The sequence below is a fragment of the Sarcophilus harrisii genome, chromosome 5, assembly GCF_902635505.1.
Source record: "Sarcophilus harrisii chromosome 5, mSarHar1.11, whole genome shotgun sequence".
NCBI lineage: Eukaryota > Metazoa > Chordata > Mammalia > Dasyuromorphia > Dasyuridae > Sarcophilus > Sarcophilus harrisii.
The window spans coordinates 118,400,171-118,418,138 of record NC_045430.1 but is presented as its reverse complement, the minus strand read 5'-3'; the positions used below and the strand labels follow the sequence as shown (position 1 = coordinate 118,418,138).

Sequence of the window (17,968 nt, the reverse complement as noted above, 5' to 3'; positions counted from 1 at the left end):
GGCCTCAGGTATGTATTATAAGGCAATCTGGGCAAGTTGCTTACCCTGTTTGCCTCAGTCTCCTTATCTGGAAAAAATGATCTGGAAAAGAAAATAGCAAACTACTCCAGTATCTTTGCCAAGAAAAACCCTAAAGTCACAAAGTTGGACACAACTGAAAATTGACTGAACAACCACAACAATAGATTGTGGTTTTCTATTATGGTATTTGGACCCTTATCCTATTCTGAAGTACCATGTAGGAATAGCTGGGTTCCCCCAGAAAATGTGACACCAGATTCAGAGTTCTTAGTGGATCCACATCCACTCAAAACCATAACTTAATATTCTCCTCAGCTATTCCCCTCTCCATTCTACTTATGTGTTTATCTTGAATAGTTGACCAAAGGATATAATTAATTCATAGCTTCACAGGAAAGGCACTTCATTACGTAGAGGATTTAGGGTGCATTCCATTGTGAAAGTTTTCATGGTGTACTTGCAAAGAAATAATAATATTATAATCTTTATTTTATATAAGAAACCAAATTACTAAAACTTTCTTTTAAGATTTCAACTACTTTATACTAATACTCTAATGATAGTTTTACTTAATATTTTTTAATCTTATGTGGTCTTTACATGAGAACTTAAATATGTCATATGCTATTTTAATAAGTACTAGAGTCAACCCTTATAAGATAATAACAAATAGATTAAATGAAATAATTCTAATCATATATTCAAGTGAAGCATATTGGATTTTTCAGTGTACAATATGTCATTTCTCAAGGGAAAAATTACCAAAATTCATAAGAACATTAAAGACTCTGCCTGGTTATAACATTTATGTGAAACTAGGGACTTGTTAATGTCCATCAATAGAAAGTGCCCTTGTTTCTGGTATAATCTAAAAGCAATCATCTCCAGATTATCTGGTAAAATAGTACAGATAGAGGATTGTGTCTCCAACCAGGGTGACTTAGGATAAGGGCCCCAAATGTTAATCACTTAACTTTCATTGCAAGTATACCATGAAAACTTGCATCCTATGTCCTCTAGGTAGCTTAATAAAATGAACATTATATGTTATTGGAATTTATTGTTGTTAATACCAAGATCTTGTTACATCAGGAAAAGCAAAATAGGACATTAAAAATCGAAACTGTCATTATCTTCAATGGCATTTAAACCACCTAGATAAATGTGGGAAACTGGAATTGCTTGCCATTAGACTTGCCCCAAAGCGAACAGTGGCTATAACATCTGATAATCCTGAAACTTGTCATTGAAAAAGCTGTCCCAGTTTGGCTAGATTTGAATTTGGCACTTCTAAGGAGTTTCTCATAAATTCACTGATATGTAAGAGGCAAATAATAATGTTTAACATAAGGATAAGGGAGAATTGTGGTGGTTTTTGTGTATGGGGTGGGTAATATCAAAATAAACAGGGTTACAAATTAATCTAATTTCCAATCATTAAATATTTAATTTTGTTTTGTTCATGTAGTCATAGGTTAGGGTTTCAATCAGACACCATCTAGTTAAACCCCTCATTTTACAGATGGAAAAAATCGAAGTCTAGGAAGATTTAAGCAACCAGTAGTGTATCAGGCAGATTTAAATCAGGTGCTCTGACTCCTGAGTCCATGCTCTTTCTACTGTGTTGACTTGTTAAAAACAGTGTTTTTTAGACTACTAAATGGTCCTTTTTTTGATGAAAAAGTATATTATTTAACCATATATGAAACATGCTCATAGATGATTAGAGATATAAAACAAATGCTATTTTCTGTATTGTCAGAAATTGAACACTTTTCCTTTCTGAGAAACATAAACTTAGCTAGACTTTAAGCAGTTATTTTCTAGTCAAAGGTTAAGCAGAGGATTTCAAATGGGATTGCTTTAATACCTACCATAATCACAAACATAATAGACTCCACCTGAAAATTTGTCCTTAAGTGCAGACTTGTGTTTTCCAGGTGTTGAGCTCTGGCCAAACCATGTCCTGAGTTTACAGTTTGTTAGAAGCAACCAAAGAAAAGCTTTTGTTCAGGGTTCTTTATGAACTTCTGAAAGGGTTTGCATTTGCTTCAGGGTTCACTTTTGATGTTTTCATTTTTTCTTCAGGCAAATTAATATTTGAAAATTGAATTGATGTGAGCTAACATTCAAAAAAGATTTGCTGTGGTGCAGTCATTTTTAAAGATTAACTATTAGATTTTTGCTTTCTTCCATTTCAAATCTTTATATATTATGTGGTAGATGCTAAATTAAAATGATATCATATAAAAATAAATACTTTTGTTCAAAAATTGCTATTCTTCAAAATTAAATTAAGCCTCACAATACTTTAAAGTTTTGATGATTAATAATATAGTTTAAAGCTATTAAGTAAAACATATTAACAGCATTATAAGTGGATAAAAGAGATGCCTTGTTTCGCACCCATTCTGACATATTATGTACATGTCAAGTCACTAAAACACTTAGCATCCTGTAAAATTTTGTAAATGAAAACTTAGAAAGGAGGGATTTTATAAACTGGGAAGTCATCTCATTGATATAGATCACAGATGCAGACTGTTCTCACCCTCATTCTACCTTAAAAAATTAAATCTTTCATTTATTTTTTATGTTTATAATAACAGACATATTTTTTCCAACTATAATGAGAGGATTATTTTTTTTTAAAATAATGCTCCATTATGGGTTGGTAGTCATCCTGGATTCTTGAATGTTAAACTAGTACATGTAAACTCTACAAGTTCCTATAAGATTATAATGTCTTTAAGGAATGGCCTTTAGATGATGAATCAAGTAGTGAAAACAATTCAGTAAATTGCAAAGGGGTTTGCATCATTGGTGGAAATATCTGTGTGACTGAAATAAGTAGGATGGGAATAATAGAATGTCTGTTGGGAAGAGATTATTTTGTCTTGCAATATATTATGGAGAAGCAAAAAAAATCTGAGAATGATCTAAATTTGGGTAAAACAGAATTTAAAGATTTCAGATAAAGTATAGTTAGGAAGATAAATACCACTGAGAAGATAAATACCACTTTGACGGGGAAAAGGAGATCAAAGAAGGGATTGAATCAGAGCATGGTGCTTATTAAGTGGGTGAAGGGAAGACAAGAGAATAAGAATTTAAATATTATGTAGCAGACACAGGGCTAAACTTTACAAATATTATCTCATTTAATGCTCATGACAACTCTATATGGCAGATGCTGTGGTTTGCTATACCCTTCTCCAACGTATTTTTACTTGTCCTAACTGAGACAAACTGAGATTAAGTAACTTGCCCAAAGTGACACAAATGATTAGTTTCTGAAGCTGGTTTCAGGTTTTCCTGAGTTCAGGCCAATGCTCTATTCATTGCCTCACCTTACTGTACTGGAGACTTATTTGATTAATGCAACAGGGTGCAGTGTGTTTCTAATGACAAGTCATGCTTTAAAAATGGCAGGAAAATAGTGATATTCATATGCAGATGAAAGCAGAACCTGTAATACAGTGAACCAGGTAACCTGAAGCCATGGAAGACAGAAAGGCCATATCTTACTATCTCCTTACTTGGCTTGGTTTTCAACTTCCTATTAGCCATATTTATTTTGTTCTTTCCTTTATAAAGATCATTCTCCTTAGCTTAAAAAAAAAAGAGTACTTATACCTTCTTTTGATTTCAGTTATCATCATCCTTTCTATCTGAAACACAAGCAATCAATATGAAATTATTAGGTAGTTTGAGGTGGCTTGATAATACAGTGAATAGAGTAATCAACCTTGACCCAGGAAGTCCTGAGTTCAAATATGACCTCACTTGGTACTTTCTGATCCTGGACAAATCACTTAAACTATTTGCCTCAGTTTCCTCAAATGTAAAGTTGGGGATAATAACAGAACTTAACCTTAAAATGTTTCTGTGAGGATAAAATGAGATAGTATTTGTGAAATGTTTAACAGTGCAAGGTATAATTTTTCCTTTTCCACTGACTTACTATATTGTGGGCAACTTGTTTTGATTCAATCTCAAATTTCTCTTTTAAATTGGGCTATTATTTAATGTTGAATTGTTCATTGACCTGTGATCTCTTTGTAGCCTTAAAAACTAAATGAAGATCAATTTAGAAGCATCTATGTAATATTATAGAAATATTTTTTCAATACTTTGATGGAGCTTTAACCAAGTCGATATGAGTTCTCATTCTAATTTTTTTTTTTGTAATCCATATTTTCTCTTTATTTGTAACTTTTTTCCCAGACCACATAGGATTGAGACCTATTTAATTTTTGTTTTGTTTTGTAGTTTGTAGTTTGCTATGGCCAAAGAATTTTTCACTAATTGACTAGCATCCTGAGGATGAATCTTTTAAGGACTAGATTAGTCCTTAAAAAGCTGGCATTGTTTTATAATGGGATAATACACAGCACCTTTTGACCATGAGCATGATAGAATCTGGCTGAACTTAAGCTTGGAGCAAACCCAATTTATCTCTACAACACAAGAAAGTATCAGAGAAGTAGTGTAATTTTAGAATGAATACAATTACAGTGGATATAGTTCTGGGTCTGGAGTCAGGAAAATCTCAGTTAAAATATGGTCTCAGACACTCACTAGCTGTATGACCCTGGGTAACTCATTTAACCCTATTTCCCTCAGTTTTCTCATCTATAAAATTATTTGGAGAAGGAAATGGTAAACCCCTCTAGCAATTTTGCTAAGAAAACCCCAAATGGTGTCACAAAGAGTCTGAATTGAACTAATTGAACCACAAATTTTACTAAGTAATAATATTTACATTCATTTTTAGTGCTTCAAGTTTTTTTTAAGCATTTTGTATGCATTTATCCATTTTATCCTGTAAAGAAGTAACTACAGGTATTATAATCTCTATTTAATATATAAGGAATCTAGGTCTCAAAGAGATTATCTGATTGCCCATGATGCAGATAGTAAAGCATATAGCCAAGATTCAAACCCAGTTCATGAAAACCAATATTCTCTGAAATCATCTCTTCATTTCATGTTGGACAATAATTTTCCTTTACATTTTTAAAGTATTATTTAACAAGTTTCCAGTTATCTAAGAGGTAATATGAAATATCAATTAATTTATGCAATTATGATATGAAATAAACATTTCTGGTTCTTTGGGTATTCACTTGGAAAGACCACAATGGCAACAGAAAGCAAGTCTGCAATCACACTTTAATAAGGCACAGAGGACATAAGGGCAAAATGCATAAACAATAGAGGCAAAAAGTGAATGGTGGGCTGGGATACAGAAGCAGATGGTGTGGAGACAAGAATAGTATGGTGGAGGCAGACAATATAGGGAAGAGAATGGGGAGGGAGGAAACTATCTATGTAACCTATGGATGAGTGATTGGGAATATTTGGGCATCATGGACTCTTCAGGTTGAGGAGGGCAGAAGTTTGGGGTCTCATTTTTATAGAATTTTGGGGAAGAGCGATAGAATTTATCTCTGTTTACTTGGTGTTGGTTCATTTATATATATATATATATATATATATATATATATATATATATATACACAAATCATCTCAGAGTTGTCGATAATTCTTTAAAGTTAATTTAGCTACATTATTTCAAAACAATAATCATCTTTTGGTATTTTTCTGCTTTTGCAGTGGACGTGAAAAACTTATTGAGATTTACATATCATTAATCCAAAAGGCCATAACAGCAAAATTTCAATGACTTCCCCTAACTTAGAATATTTTCAGGTTGTTGTTTTTGATTAATATATGATACAGGTTTGCAAACTGTGCTCCTTTGATCTTTGGATATGACCTCTAGATTCTCCTTTGCCATGTTACTTCCTTCTGTGACTATTTTATAAATTTACTATACTGATAACATTCTATACTGATTACTATATAATTTTAACTATGCTTTTAACACATACTTTTAACTTTTATTATCCTCTGTTAGATTCTGGGGTTTTGTGCCCCTCACCCTCCCTTTTAGTTCCCTTTTAGAAGAATTTTGCTTGTGACTATTGCTTTACCATATTATGCTCCCTATTAACCATCATATCATTACTTGTTTAGCTATTGAGTTTCCTCTATATTTTCCCAAAATGTGTGGATATGTTTGGTGTTCAATTTGTGGGTGATGTTCTTTTTCTCAATTTGTGGGTGATGTTCATTTGTTGCCCACTATCCTTCTCCTTCATCTATTTGCCCAAGTTTGTATGCTCTTCTTTTTAATCTATCTTAATTTTGAGAAATAAGCTAGTTCTATCCACTTTTCCTAGTATCTTTCCTTTATCCTCCTTTCTCTTTTCCCACTTCAGATTGTCAGAACATAACAAAAGCATCCTCATGGCTTCTGTTTTTTCTAATTTAATTCGCTTGCTTTTATCCTCTTTAAAGAAATAAACATTTTAAGAGATACTTCTTCATTTATTAGAATATTAGTACTATATCTTCACAGAACTCCTAAATAAATTTATTCTTTAAGGCTGCTCTGGGTGCTTGTGTTTGAAAGTTCCTACTCAAATCTGGTCTTTTCATAAGCAGGACTTAAAGGCTCCTATTCCATTAATAATACACTTTTTTCCATGTTATGATTATACTCAGCTTTGAGGAATAAGTCATTCTGGGTGGCAAATCTTTCTTTTTTGCTTATAAACAAGTTTATAGTAGAAGCTGCCAGGATGGTATGAGCCTGCCTATAGTTCCTTGGTAGTGGAATTGCATTTTTCAGTATGCATAAAGTATTTTTTTTCTTTTGTGTGAGTACTCTTGATTTTGGTTATGATATTTGTGAAACTTTTCCTTTTGAGAATCTTTTCAGGAAGTACTCAATGTAATCTTATCTATATTTACACTATTCTCTGAGTCTATCTATATTTGAGCAGTTTTTGCTTATGATTTTTTAAAAAATTCTCTTTTTTTCCAAATTGGTATCTCCATTTCACCTATTTTAAAAACTCAGAGGCTACTCAAAATCTGGATCCCACCAGTGATCAGTAACTCAGTCACTGCTGTCACTCATGGTCACTCATTACAATAAAATATTATTAGGTACAAACATCTGATGGCAAGCCCATATAGTTCTGAAATTCTGATTTCAAAAGATTATAAGTCTCAGCCTCCCTGGCCACAAGGATTGCAGGTTTGGGCCACCAAGTCCTAATTCATTTATGATTTCTTGAATTATAGTGTTCAGATTTATTCATGATTTTCAGTGAGTCCAGTGATTTTTAACATTTCTATCCTTGAACTGCTTTCTAGGTGTCTGTGTATATGTGTGTATATATGCACATATATCTATAATACATATGCATATATATATATAGAATATTTTCTTTTATTTTTTCAATCTTAATTATCTTTAAACATGTCTTGCTATTTTATGTAGTTATTGATTTTTATCTAATCCATTTTTGTTTTCAGGGAGTCAATTTCTTTGGTAAGATTGATTACTTTCTCTTATGAATTACATATTCTTATTCCAGTTATTTCCTCAAGTGCTTTTATTTCATTTCTTTATCTCTTTCTTTTTTTAGGAATTCCTTTTACCAAACATTAATTTAATATATATATATATATATGTATATGTTTCTGTCTATATTAAAGAGTATTTTTTTTATTATTTGACTAGAGGGGATCTATCTCTAGATCCATAATATTTTTTTTGATCTAAGCTATATTCTTTGATTTACTCACTTGTCTAGCTTTAGTTCCCACATTGGGGCATTGTGTTAGTGTTCTCATGTTGATTTGGAAGGGTAGTGAGCTTTTCTTGACTTCCCTGAATTCCCAGACTACCCTATTCTTCCTGGGGTTAATCACCCTTCCACTGCATCTTTGAGATTCAGTGCTCTACTCTTTAAGTTTTTCATTTTATTCTTAATTGTTATTTAGCCTGATACAAACCAAAGTCTTGTGGGAGCTCAGCAGTTTCACCTCTTATTTAATCAGCTATCTTCACATTAAGTCCTATCAAAGTACTTATCAACATCTGTTGAATACATACTCAATAAGATAATACATGTGTTTGTTCTTTTCCTTTTCTGGTGATATAGGAAGACATTTATTTTTTAACAAATGTTTGAGTTTTAACAAATATTCCTCTTCTCCATTTAAAATGACATGAAAATGGCAAATGGAATACTAAATGATGCCAAATAGGCTAAATTTAGGGCATAATATACCTACCCTTTGTGTATCCTTGGTCATTTAATACTTTCATATGAATTTTTGCTTTCTGTTTCTTGATTTGACAGAATAAAGCATAAGATGAATTCTTTTTTCAGTGTTAGTGACAAAAGATGTATTTATCTTATATTCAGAGTATTTAAGGAATAACAGAATGATATAAGTTTTAAGATAAACCCTTAATATCTCATTTCACCTCACTCTAGACACATTTATCAGAGACTATTACTAGAATAGCAATATAAAGATTGTGTGAGAACCTGACATGGATTGTTCACCAGTAATTTATTTCAGACTACTTAAACAAATATGTTAATTAAGATTATATAGACCATAGGATCATAATAAAAATCAAAGTTTATATAGCACTTTCTATGTGCCGGTTATTGTACTAAATGCTTTACCATTATTATCTTACTTTATCCTCATAATAATGCTGACATGTAGGTGTGATTAATTATCCCCATTTCACAGAAGAGGAAACTGAGGCAAGCAGTTATTAAGGGATTTGCCCAGGTTCACATAGCTAGTGAAATTTTGAGTTTATATTTGAGTTCAAGTTTTCATGATTCCAGGCTCAGTGTTGTATGTACTGTACTATCAAGCTTCCTCTCTTCCCCATCCCCACCTCCCTAGGAAAGAAGAATTTCTTATTTTCTGTGTTGGCTACTCTCTTGGTTATAAGATTTCTTTTCTTTATTGTTCCAAGTTATGACAAAATAATAAGATGCACATGAAGCTTGAGGAAAAAAAAAACATTGAAAACTATTTTGCTACAGGCACTAATCAACTAGTTAAGAGGTCTACTGGATGTACACCTTGGTGCTCTGTAGTTGGGTCTGTTAAAACAACTCTCCATATGTTTTGTTGGCTCAATCATTTTTAACGAACTGAATTGTATTCTCTGCTTTCCTTTGGGAGCTGATCATATTGAAAAGAAACTTTAAATGTAATAGCAGATTATTGGGAAAGCTACTTTTCAGCCTTAGTATTGAAATCCTTATTTGTCAGGTAGTTTGACACATAAATATAATGTTTTTTTTGAAATTCAATTTATCATTTGTTTGAATATCATTTAGGTAATAGTGCTGAGAAATAACTCCGATAAACTTCAACTAGAGACCAAACATCAAGAATGAGATCTAATTTGAATAATAAAAGATGACACATATAGCTTTCTGATTAGCAAGTAATCTGTTCTTTTTCTAAATGAAATAATTCTTCTTAATTAAAATATTATATAAATCATAACAAATAAAAAGGTTGAATGAAAATTACTACTAAAACAACTGAAAGGGACAATAAAATAAATCTGAATACTCTTTAATTATAAGAACCAATCTTGATCATGGAGAAGGAATAAAGAAACATAATTTTTCTCCTAAGGTTTAAGAAGTTGGAAGTTTTGGACATTGGACAGTGAATACGCTTATCAGATTTGGTCACTGCATCAGTGTATCTTGCTTACTTCTTATTTGTCAGAAGGGAACACACTCCCTGTGAATAAAGTGAAAGGCATATCTGAAAATGAGTGTAATATGAAACCAGGAAATAAAACTTTTAAAAATCAATAACAAAAGGCTACATCATAGAAGAAAAACAATAAAAGAAACATTTCTCTGACTAAAAATCCTTTGTGCAGGACCATTATTTTTCTGTCTCTTGCAAAGGTGACAGGGAGGATAGATTAAATAAAGCTCGACCAAGATTAACAAAGGAAGATTATTGACCTTATCTGAAAGGTTACAAATCTGTTTTATCATTAAACCTTGGAAGCCATTCCCTACCTTGGCAGAAGCTGGTCTGGAAATATAGTGACAACTGCCATGTAAATGATTGAATCTCCTTATGGTTTTTACTCTGAAGACTCAAAATTTTGGCATCTCTATTTTCCTCCCCTGGACCTCCTGTGTCTTTGTTAGCAGAATCTCTGTAGATGTCTAACTGCCAGCAAAGTGAAGAGAAACAAGCAACCATTACATCAGGTATTGGTAAGTACAATCCCAGGAAAGAAACACTAAAGAAAAAAAAGGATCTCTCTACTGGATATTGTGCCAGCACATATTAACAAGTTATTCACCATGTAAATGAACAATGGAACCCCATACTGAAACAGCTGTTAAATGCATAAAACTGTTAAAGGGATTAGCAGTGCCAGAGGCTGAAATGGAATCAAACAGGTGAAATGGCAATATAATAAATAGAGAATATTCCTGGGTAAAATAGCTTTGGTATTTAGCTTTCTACTGCTGTGGTAACCAATACTTGTGCAGAATTCAAACTCTCTGGTATATTCTCTGTCTCTCTGTAAGGAGCAAGTAATTATTAAAATGATAGAATTTTATTCTATGGTTTTCTTTCTTCTTCATAGTATAAAATATTTTATACTATTCTTTTCCCCTAGGAAGCAACTTGGAAAGAATTCAGAAAATAGATTTCTCTGAAATCCGTGATGTTTATCATATAAGGGAGCCAACACCTATTACAGTTTTATTTATTTAAAAAAAGTCATCATGTAATATGAACTAGGGAGAAATAAAACTGAAATATCTTTAGTGGAGAAGAAATAGCATTTAACTATTTCTATTTGTTTCATATTATGATGAAGTGATAAGGAAATCTTTCATGGAGATGTACTCAGAGGTTTGCTTCACTGAAGTCTGTACATGAAACTAGCTTATAGATCCTCTGTGTCTGACATATTTTCAGATTACAGAACACACATCATTTTACAGCAGCTATGAAAAACGAAGTGGTACATAATACAGAATAGAAACCTCTTGAAAGCAGATTATTACATTTTGGTCTTCAAAATTTTCAGCATTTTATGCAGTGCTAGACAAATTATGATAGGAGTTTAACAAGTGTTTTCTGATTGATTTCTTTAGGCTCCAGGAACTTAAATGTTTATTGTCATTTTCATGTGTATCTATATCTAAATTCAATCTATTTTAGTCTAATAAATATGACTAAGGGGTTAATATAGCTATACTATAGCAATTGATTCTATTTCTCTTAGTCCATAAAAGTTTTCTTTTAAATGAAAATAATTGATTTTCTCTATTCTCTAACTCCTCCAGTTAAAGTAGGGAGTAAATACCTCTACAAATTGTGACAATGAATGATATTTTGGCAAATAAGCATCTGTGCTAGAAAAAAAGGAAAGAAAACCTCTGTTTAAAATATGAATCCAAGAGAGAATTCTTGAAGTATATTCTTTATGGCTAATAGAGACCTCAGAAAGGTGTGAGTGAATGAATGAATGAATGTAGACAGTTTGTTCCAGGTAAAACAACGTGAAAATTCCCTATTAGAACCAAGGAACAAAAATGGAAGAGTCCAGTTCTATTGGAAGAGGTAGTCTAGCATAAACGTGACAAGGTATAGAAGTAGGGTACCACAAAACTACAGGTCTATGTGCAATGTAATTCATGGGTAGTTTTCTAGCTTTCTTCTTTCATGTAGGAAAGTCCTCATCTTTGTTTTGTGCTGAGTAATTTTCCCTTACTTCCAGAAACTTTAGACCAGTGATTGATGGAGAGAGTATACAAGGTGTAATTTGTTACCAGAGTTTCCAGATTTATTATTTAGGATCTTTGAACATTGTAATTGGTTAAATGGGATGAAGGGAATAAGATTAGAATATTAATTGCTCTTACAACTGCTCAAGTTCCTTTAATAAGGAGAAGAACGTTCTCTTTTCTGTAATCCCAGGTACTATGAGACTGTTGGGACTCAAGTGGATGTTTGTCTGTGAAGTCATAATTTTGTAGAAAAGAGGAAGCTTGACTTTAGTGTGTAAAGCTTGGTTTTAGGGTATAAAGCAAAAATAATGAGAATCAATTAAAACTACATAAGTATACAAAATAATAAACCATGGATAAGGACACAAGTATCTGAGAGGAAATTTTTAAAAATTCTTTAAAAAAGAGAAAAATAAATAACAAAGGTGCTATAGTTAATTCACAGGCTAAATTTCTGAATTAATAGTCCTATACCATCCTTTAGACTCTAAAACTTACTAAAAGTATAATTTTTAAAAACTAGTATTTATACATCTCTTTTTTTCTCCATACTCCATGTATTTAGGGTGATATAACTATTGAGATTGTCTAGCTGGGCTCTTGAGCAGAGGGAGAGATGACTTTTAAAAGTCCTAACAATGCATACAAAACAATAAAATACGTAATATAAGATTTTCCTATAAGAGTTAGCACTTGAATAAAATTCATCAATAATTTAAGTTTGGAAGTACAAACAGAGATACTCCATATACCAATCTGATGATCATCAAATTAATTAGCATAGGCATTTAGTCTTTGTGGAAATTTTTCATCATAGAGATAGTTAAACAATCAATATTAGATTAATGGCTCATTTACTAAGGAATGAAGGATAGCTTTTAAGAACAGCTTAATGTAATAAAAAGGAAACTGAGTAAATATAAGCTATTATATCACAAAATAAGGCCTTAATTTCTTATTATCACAGTATAACTAGTGTTGGTAATCACTGAAGAATAATTTATTTGGTATCAAATATCAAAATTTGCTTGCTAATAGTTTGATAACATCTGGCAAAGCTATGACAATACAAGTATTAGAGTATACTCTTCTTTTGTCTTATCTTTAATATAAGTGTATGGTACCTAATTGAAAAGGAGAAAATAAAAAATGAATTATAAACATAAGAGCATATAAAAATGAATATCAGCTTTGATGTACGTGGCTAGAGTTCTGTACTGAGTTAGTCAATACTCAGAATTCTAATCATGGCCCTGCCACTAAATGACAGTTACTGTGTTTCTAGAGTTTCCACTACTCTTTGTCTCAATTTCCTCTCCTGGAAATAGAGACTAGACTAATGAAATCTTAGACTTCTTCACTTCTATATATCTATCATTCTATAATGATCTAATGACACAATATACACATAAATATTAGGTCACAAATGTAGTTGTGAGGGGGATTTCGCCCAAGCAAAAATGTAAGGAAAACCTTTGCTATTGCTGCTTTTATAAAAGTTAAAGACAAATCCTAAATGCTCTACCTAAATGAGAAGCATATTATAAGGTATCTAAAGCTGTAATTTGTTACCAGAGTTTGCAGATTTATTCTTTAGGATCTTTGAACATTATAATTGATAATATTTCAATTTTATGTGTGCATTATCTCATTGAATACTTACACATTTTTGTGATGTAACAGCAACAACAGCAACAATAATAGGATTTATATAGTTTTGAGTTTTATAAAGTATTTTACATACATTATTTCATCTTTAGCCATCTATAAGGGAAGTACTATTATTATCTTCTTTTATATAAGAGGAAACTAAGAATGAATTGTTAAAGTGATTGATTCAGGTCACACAAGTAGGAATTGTCAGAGACAGTCCCAGAACTCATTCTTTCAAAATAACTACCTTTGAATAAGAGTTATGATTTTGAAAATGTATAATCTCCCTATTAGTATAGATCTATGGTTTACTAAATGATTTTCAGGAGTTTCTTTGCTTCCCCCTCCAAAAAAAGACCACATCTGGATGTGGTCAAAATATTAATATGAATTTTCAGTCTTAGCTAGGTCAATCCTATGGCAATGGATACAAAACCTATGACAGACTAATAACAAAGAAAAAAACTTGAAATTAAATTTTAAGATAATATAAAATGACATTTCTTCTAGTAACATAGTTTGTCAGTTATTCTCCTGTTAATTCCTTCCTTGTTTATAGGATGAAAATAAATTAATAAATTCCATGAGGCATTTGGTTCTCTCAAATATGGATTTATCTTTCTTTCTCAACCTTATTTCATACCATTTTCCTCCACATACCTAATTGTCTATAACCACATTGAACTACTGAGAAGGAGCATTCTATAGTGCCTACAGAGATGTTTTCAGATTCATAAATGATCTGAGTCATTCTTCCTTTTAATACATATTGGCTTTGAGATAGAGAGGTCATTGAAACTCTTACTGCTCCAGACAATATCTGGAAATTGCAGAGAAAGTGTCCTCCAACTTAAGTAGTTTTTTGTTTGCCCTATAAAAAAGAAATCATAAGTCCACTTCCTTTTCTTGATGGACTTTGGGTGATTCCTAATTTCATTCTTAATTCTATCACTCCCATGTATTTGCCCTGGCCACCCACATCTGGCAGAAATCACTTATCCTCTACATTTCTACCCTGTAGAAATTTTGTTTTCTCTTAAGGCCCATGTCAAATGTAGTGAGGTGGCACAAGGGATAGATCTGGAGTCAGGAAGACTCAATTTCTTGAGTTTCTAGCTTCAGATACTTATGAGTTAATTCTGGACAATTCACTTAATCCTGTTGCCTCAGTTTCCTCATCTGTAAAATTAGCCAGAGAAGGAAATAGCAGGCCACTCTAGTATTCTTGCCAAGAAAACCCCAAAGGAGCTCACAGAGTGTCAAACACCACTGGACAATCAGTCCAGTCTTTTATTAAGGGCCTAATATTTGCCTGGTAGTATGCTAAGAGGAAATCAAAAAGAACATTTATTAGAGGTCTCCTATGTGTCATTTTACAAATATTATCTTATTTCATCACCTCAACAATTCTGTGAGGTAAGTGAAATTATTAGTCATAAAAAATTCAGGTGGAAGTTAAATAATTAGCCCAAATTCTCATAGCCAGGAAGCATTTGAAGCTAGATTTAATTTGTCTTCCTGACTCACTGACCAAAACAGACAAACAAAAAAGCTGCATATCTTTTTATCTGTTATAAGAAAAACTCCTGGAGTGTTTTTTGTTTGTTTGTTTGTTTTTAAGTAGATAGGTATTGTTCCCCCCAGTGTAGCTGTTACAACAATATAAATATAATGTTCATACTCAATTAGATGGAGAAAACACATTTTATTGTTTCCATTGATCTAATCTTTGACTGCTCTGCTTAGCCTATGAACTTGGCGAATTCTTTTATGAAGTAATTTTATTTTTTCTTTTATATTGTAAGCATTTTTTTAAAAAAATTAAAGATTGGAACAGCATTTTTAAAAAATACAATGAACTGGTATAAGTGTGTTTTTTTCTGCCTTTGAAATAATGGCTTAATCTTTTGATCTTTTTTCAGGAAGTTGATGGCAATAAAGTGATGTCTTCATTTGCCCCACATAACTCATCTACCTCACCCCTGAAGGCAGAAGAAGGTGGGCGTCAGAGCGGAGAGTCATTGTCCAGTACAGCCCTAGGAACCCCAGAAAGGCGTAAAGGCAGCTTAGCCGATGTTGTAGATACTTTGAAACAAAGAAAAATGGAAGAACTCATCAAAAATGAACCAGAAGGTAAAGACTAGAAAAATAGATCCTAGTTTTTAACTTCTTGTGGATTTTATCAACCCTAGGTGATGGTTTTTGCCTTCTATTCCCACCTTTTATTTTATTTTATTTTTGTGTGCACTTTATACTGCATGATTAAATTTGAATACTGAAAGCCTAACATTGTAAATACAGTGCTAGTATTAATTATTTCTTCAGTTTTATACATATTTATATATACATATTTATTATACATATTTTATATATTATATTTATGCATTTTTCTCATTAATACATGAGTCCTTGCAAAGTTAAAGTTATATTCATAACTTACTTGCAATTTTAAATAGAGTTATTTTCATCTTATTTCTGGGGAAACTGACTTCAAAGAACAAAAATGAAACTGTGGTTATAGAGCCAAGTATTAAAATTATTTCTTCCAAATGTGTCTAGTACTCTTGTTAATTTCTCTTTATGTATTCAATTTATTTTGGCTTCTATATTATAATGCAGAAACATCATTTTATCATTTGCAACTCTTTTTCATATTGTTTCACAAATCCTCCAAAGAAGTCTGACTAGGAACCTTACTCTGCATATCTTGCCATTGAAAGAATACTCCTGGAACATTCTATCTAGAGGTTTTTCTTCTATGTCAACATTCCCAGGAATTCTTCATTTTTATCATTTCTCATGATATAATAATATTATACTAAATCCATTTACCACAAGTGATTCTATATTTATCTAATATATGGCTCCTTTCCACATATCTTGGATTTCTTTGTATCAATAGGTTCAGTGGCATATAAGATTAAGTGGCATTTCGAGTATCATTTATAACTGTTTTCCAGAACCTTTTTGTCAATTAGTAGTTCCTCCAATGGTTCACAGTGTGCTTATGCCTCATAGCATCTCCAACATTATTGTTCCATTTGTTTGTCTTTGCCAGTTTAATAGGTATAGTACGGATTCTCAAAATTGTTTAATTTGTATTTCTTGTATTTATGATTTTGGGCATTCTTTCATTTGACTATTGATAAACTTTTCCTCTTTTGAAGACGTCTCAGTCACTAAACATTTATTAAGTGTCTATTATATGCTAAGCACTCTCCTAAACACTGGAGATCTAATTAATCAATGAAATCTAATAGTAAATACACAAACTATTATGTACAAATAAACTATATATAGAATAAACTAGAAATAATCAAAAAAGAGCAGACATTAGAATTAAAAGAGACTAGAAAGGGCTTTCAGTAGAAGGTGGGATTTTATCTGGGATTTAAAGAAATCCAGAGAAGCCAGGAGTCAGAGGTGAGGAGGGAAGATATTCCAGGGATAAAGAATAGTCATTTATCACTTGGGGTAATAACTGACTCATTCTTATATTTCTATATCCATCCCATTTATATCTTGAACATTAGAATTTTATGTGATCTCTTTGCAATGATATTTTCTTCCAATGAGCAACTTCTCTTTCTCACTGCATTATTGTATCTTGGACATAACAAACTTTATCAAAGATATTTGTTATAAAGATTTTCCTCAATGAACAGATCTTCTTTTTATATTTTTATTCATTTTATTTGTGCAAAATATTTTTAACTTCTGTATTTGAAGGCATAAGTTGTATCTTTGATCACTTCTTTTTTGTGTGTGGTTAAGAATTTCTCTCTAGCCACACTTATAATTTCATTTTCTATTTTAAAATTGTTATGACTTTTTAGGTATAGATTGCATATTTTTTAGAAGAGGGGAGGCTTGCAGTCATAATCAAGAGAGAGTTAATCTTGGGACCAGAAAACCCAGTTTCATGTCCTATCTATTTTACATACTGCCTGTCACCATGGACACATCACTTAAACTCTCTGTCCTGTAGGCAACTATCCAAGATTATAAAATCTTGCACAGAATTGCACAGAAGATGTCAACTAACATTTAAAGAAGTTTCTGCATCATGGAATGACATCATTGATGCAATCCCTATCCATTTGAATTTTTTGTTATCAGTAATAGATGCTACTACAAACATAATATCTACTAAAATACTTTCTGATTTTCCCAGAAATTCTTATTGAATAAGGAGTTTTTATGCCAATTATTTGTCTTCTTAGGTTTATTGAACACCACTTCTATGCCTGATTGTATCAGTGTCTTGCCTATTCAATCTGTTTTGTTGACCTTATTTTTTTTAACCAGGGAAAAAATTAGTTTTGATGATTAGAGTTTTGTTTTATAAATTGAGATATAATAATGCTAGGCCTCACATCATTCCTATTTTTTCATCATTTCTGTCCTTTTCAGTGTTCCCTTTTAGTCATTCATGAAATACTCTGCATATGTGACTAAAGTGGAAGGTACAAATTATGGGAATTAAGGAGGTTCAGAAACCTGGATATAAAGGTTTTTGAGAAGGCATCAATGTAACTCTGAAATGCTTCAGTATAATCATAATCTTTTAGCCCTCCAGCTCTCCCTATGCTTTATTTTTCCTAAACCTGGCA

General features: G+C 31.8%; 1 protein-coding gene across 4 annotated transcripts in view; it reads left to right on the top strand.

Annotated features, from left to right (window-relative positions):
* Window positions 1-17,968, top strand: part of SOX5 (SRY-box transcription factor 5) — a 446,382-nt gene that overhangs the window by 111,941 nt on the left and 316,473 nt on the right. For all 4 annotated transcript variants that reach the window (XM_031938465.1, XM_031938463.1, XM_031938462.1 and 1 more), the window contains exon 3: window positions 15,278-15,488. In XM_031938465.1, the coding sequence (XP_031794325.1) occupies window positions 15,278-15,488 (211 nt within the window). The remainder of the gene's footprint in view (window positions 1-15,277; window positions 15,489-17,968) is intronic.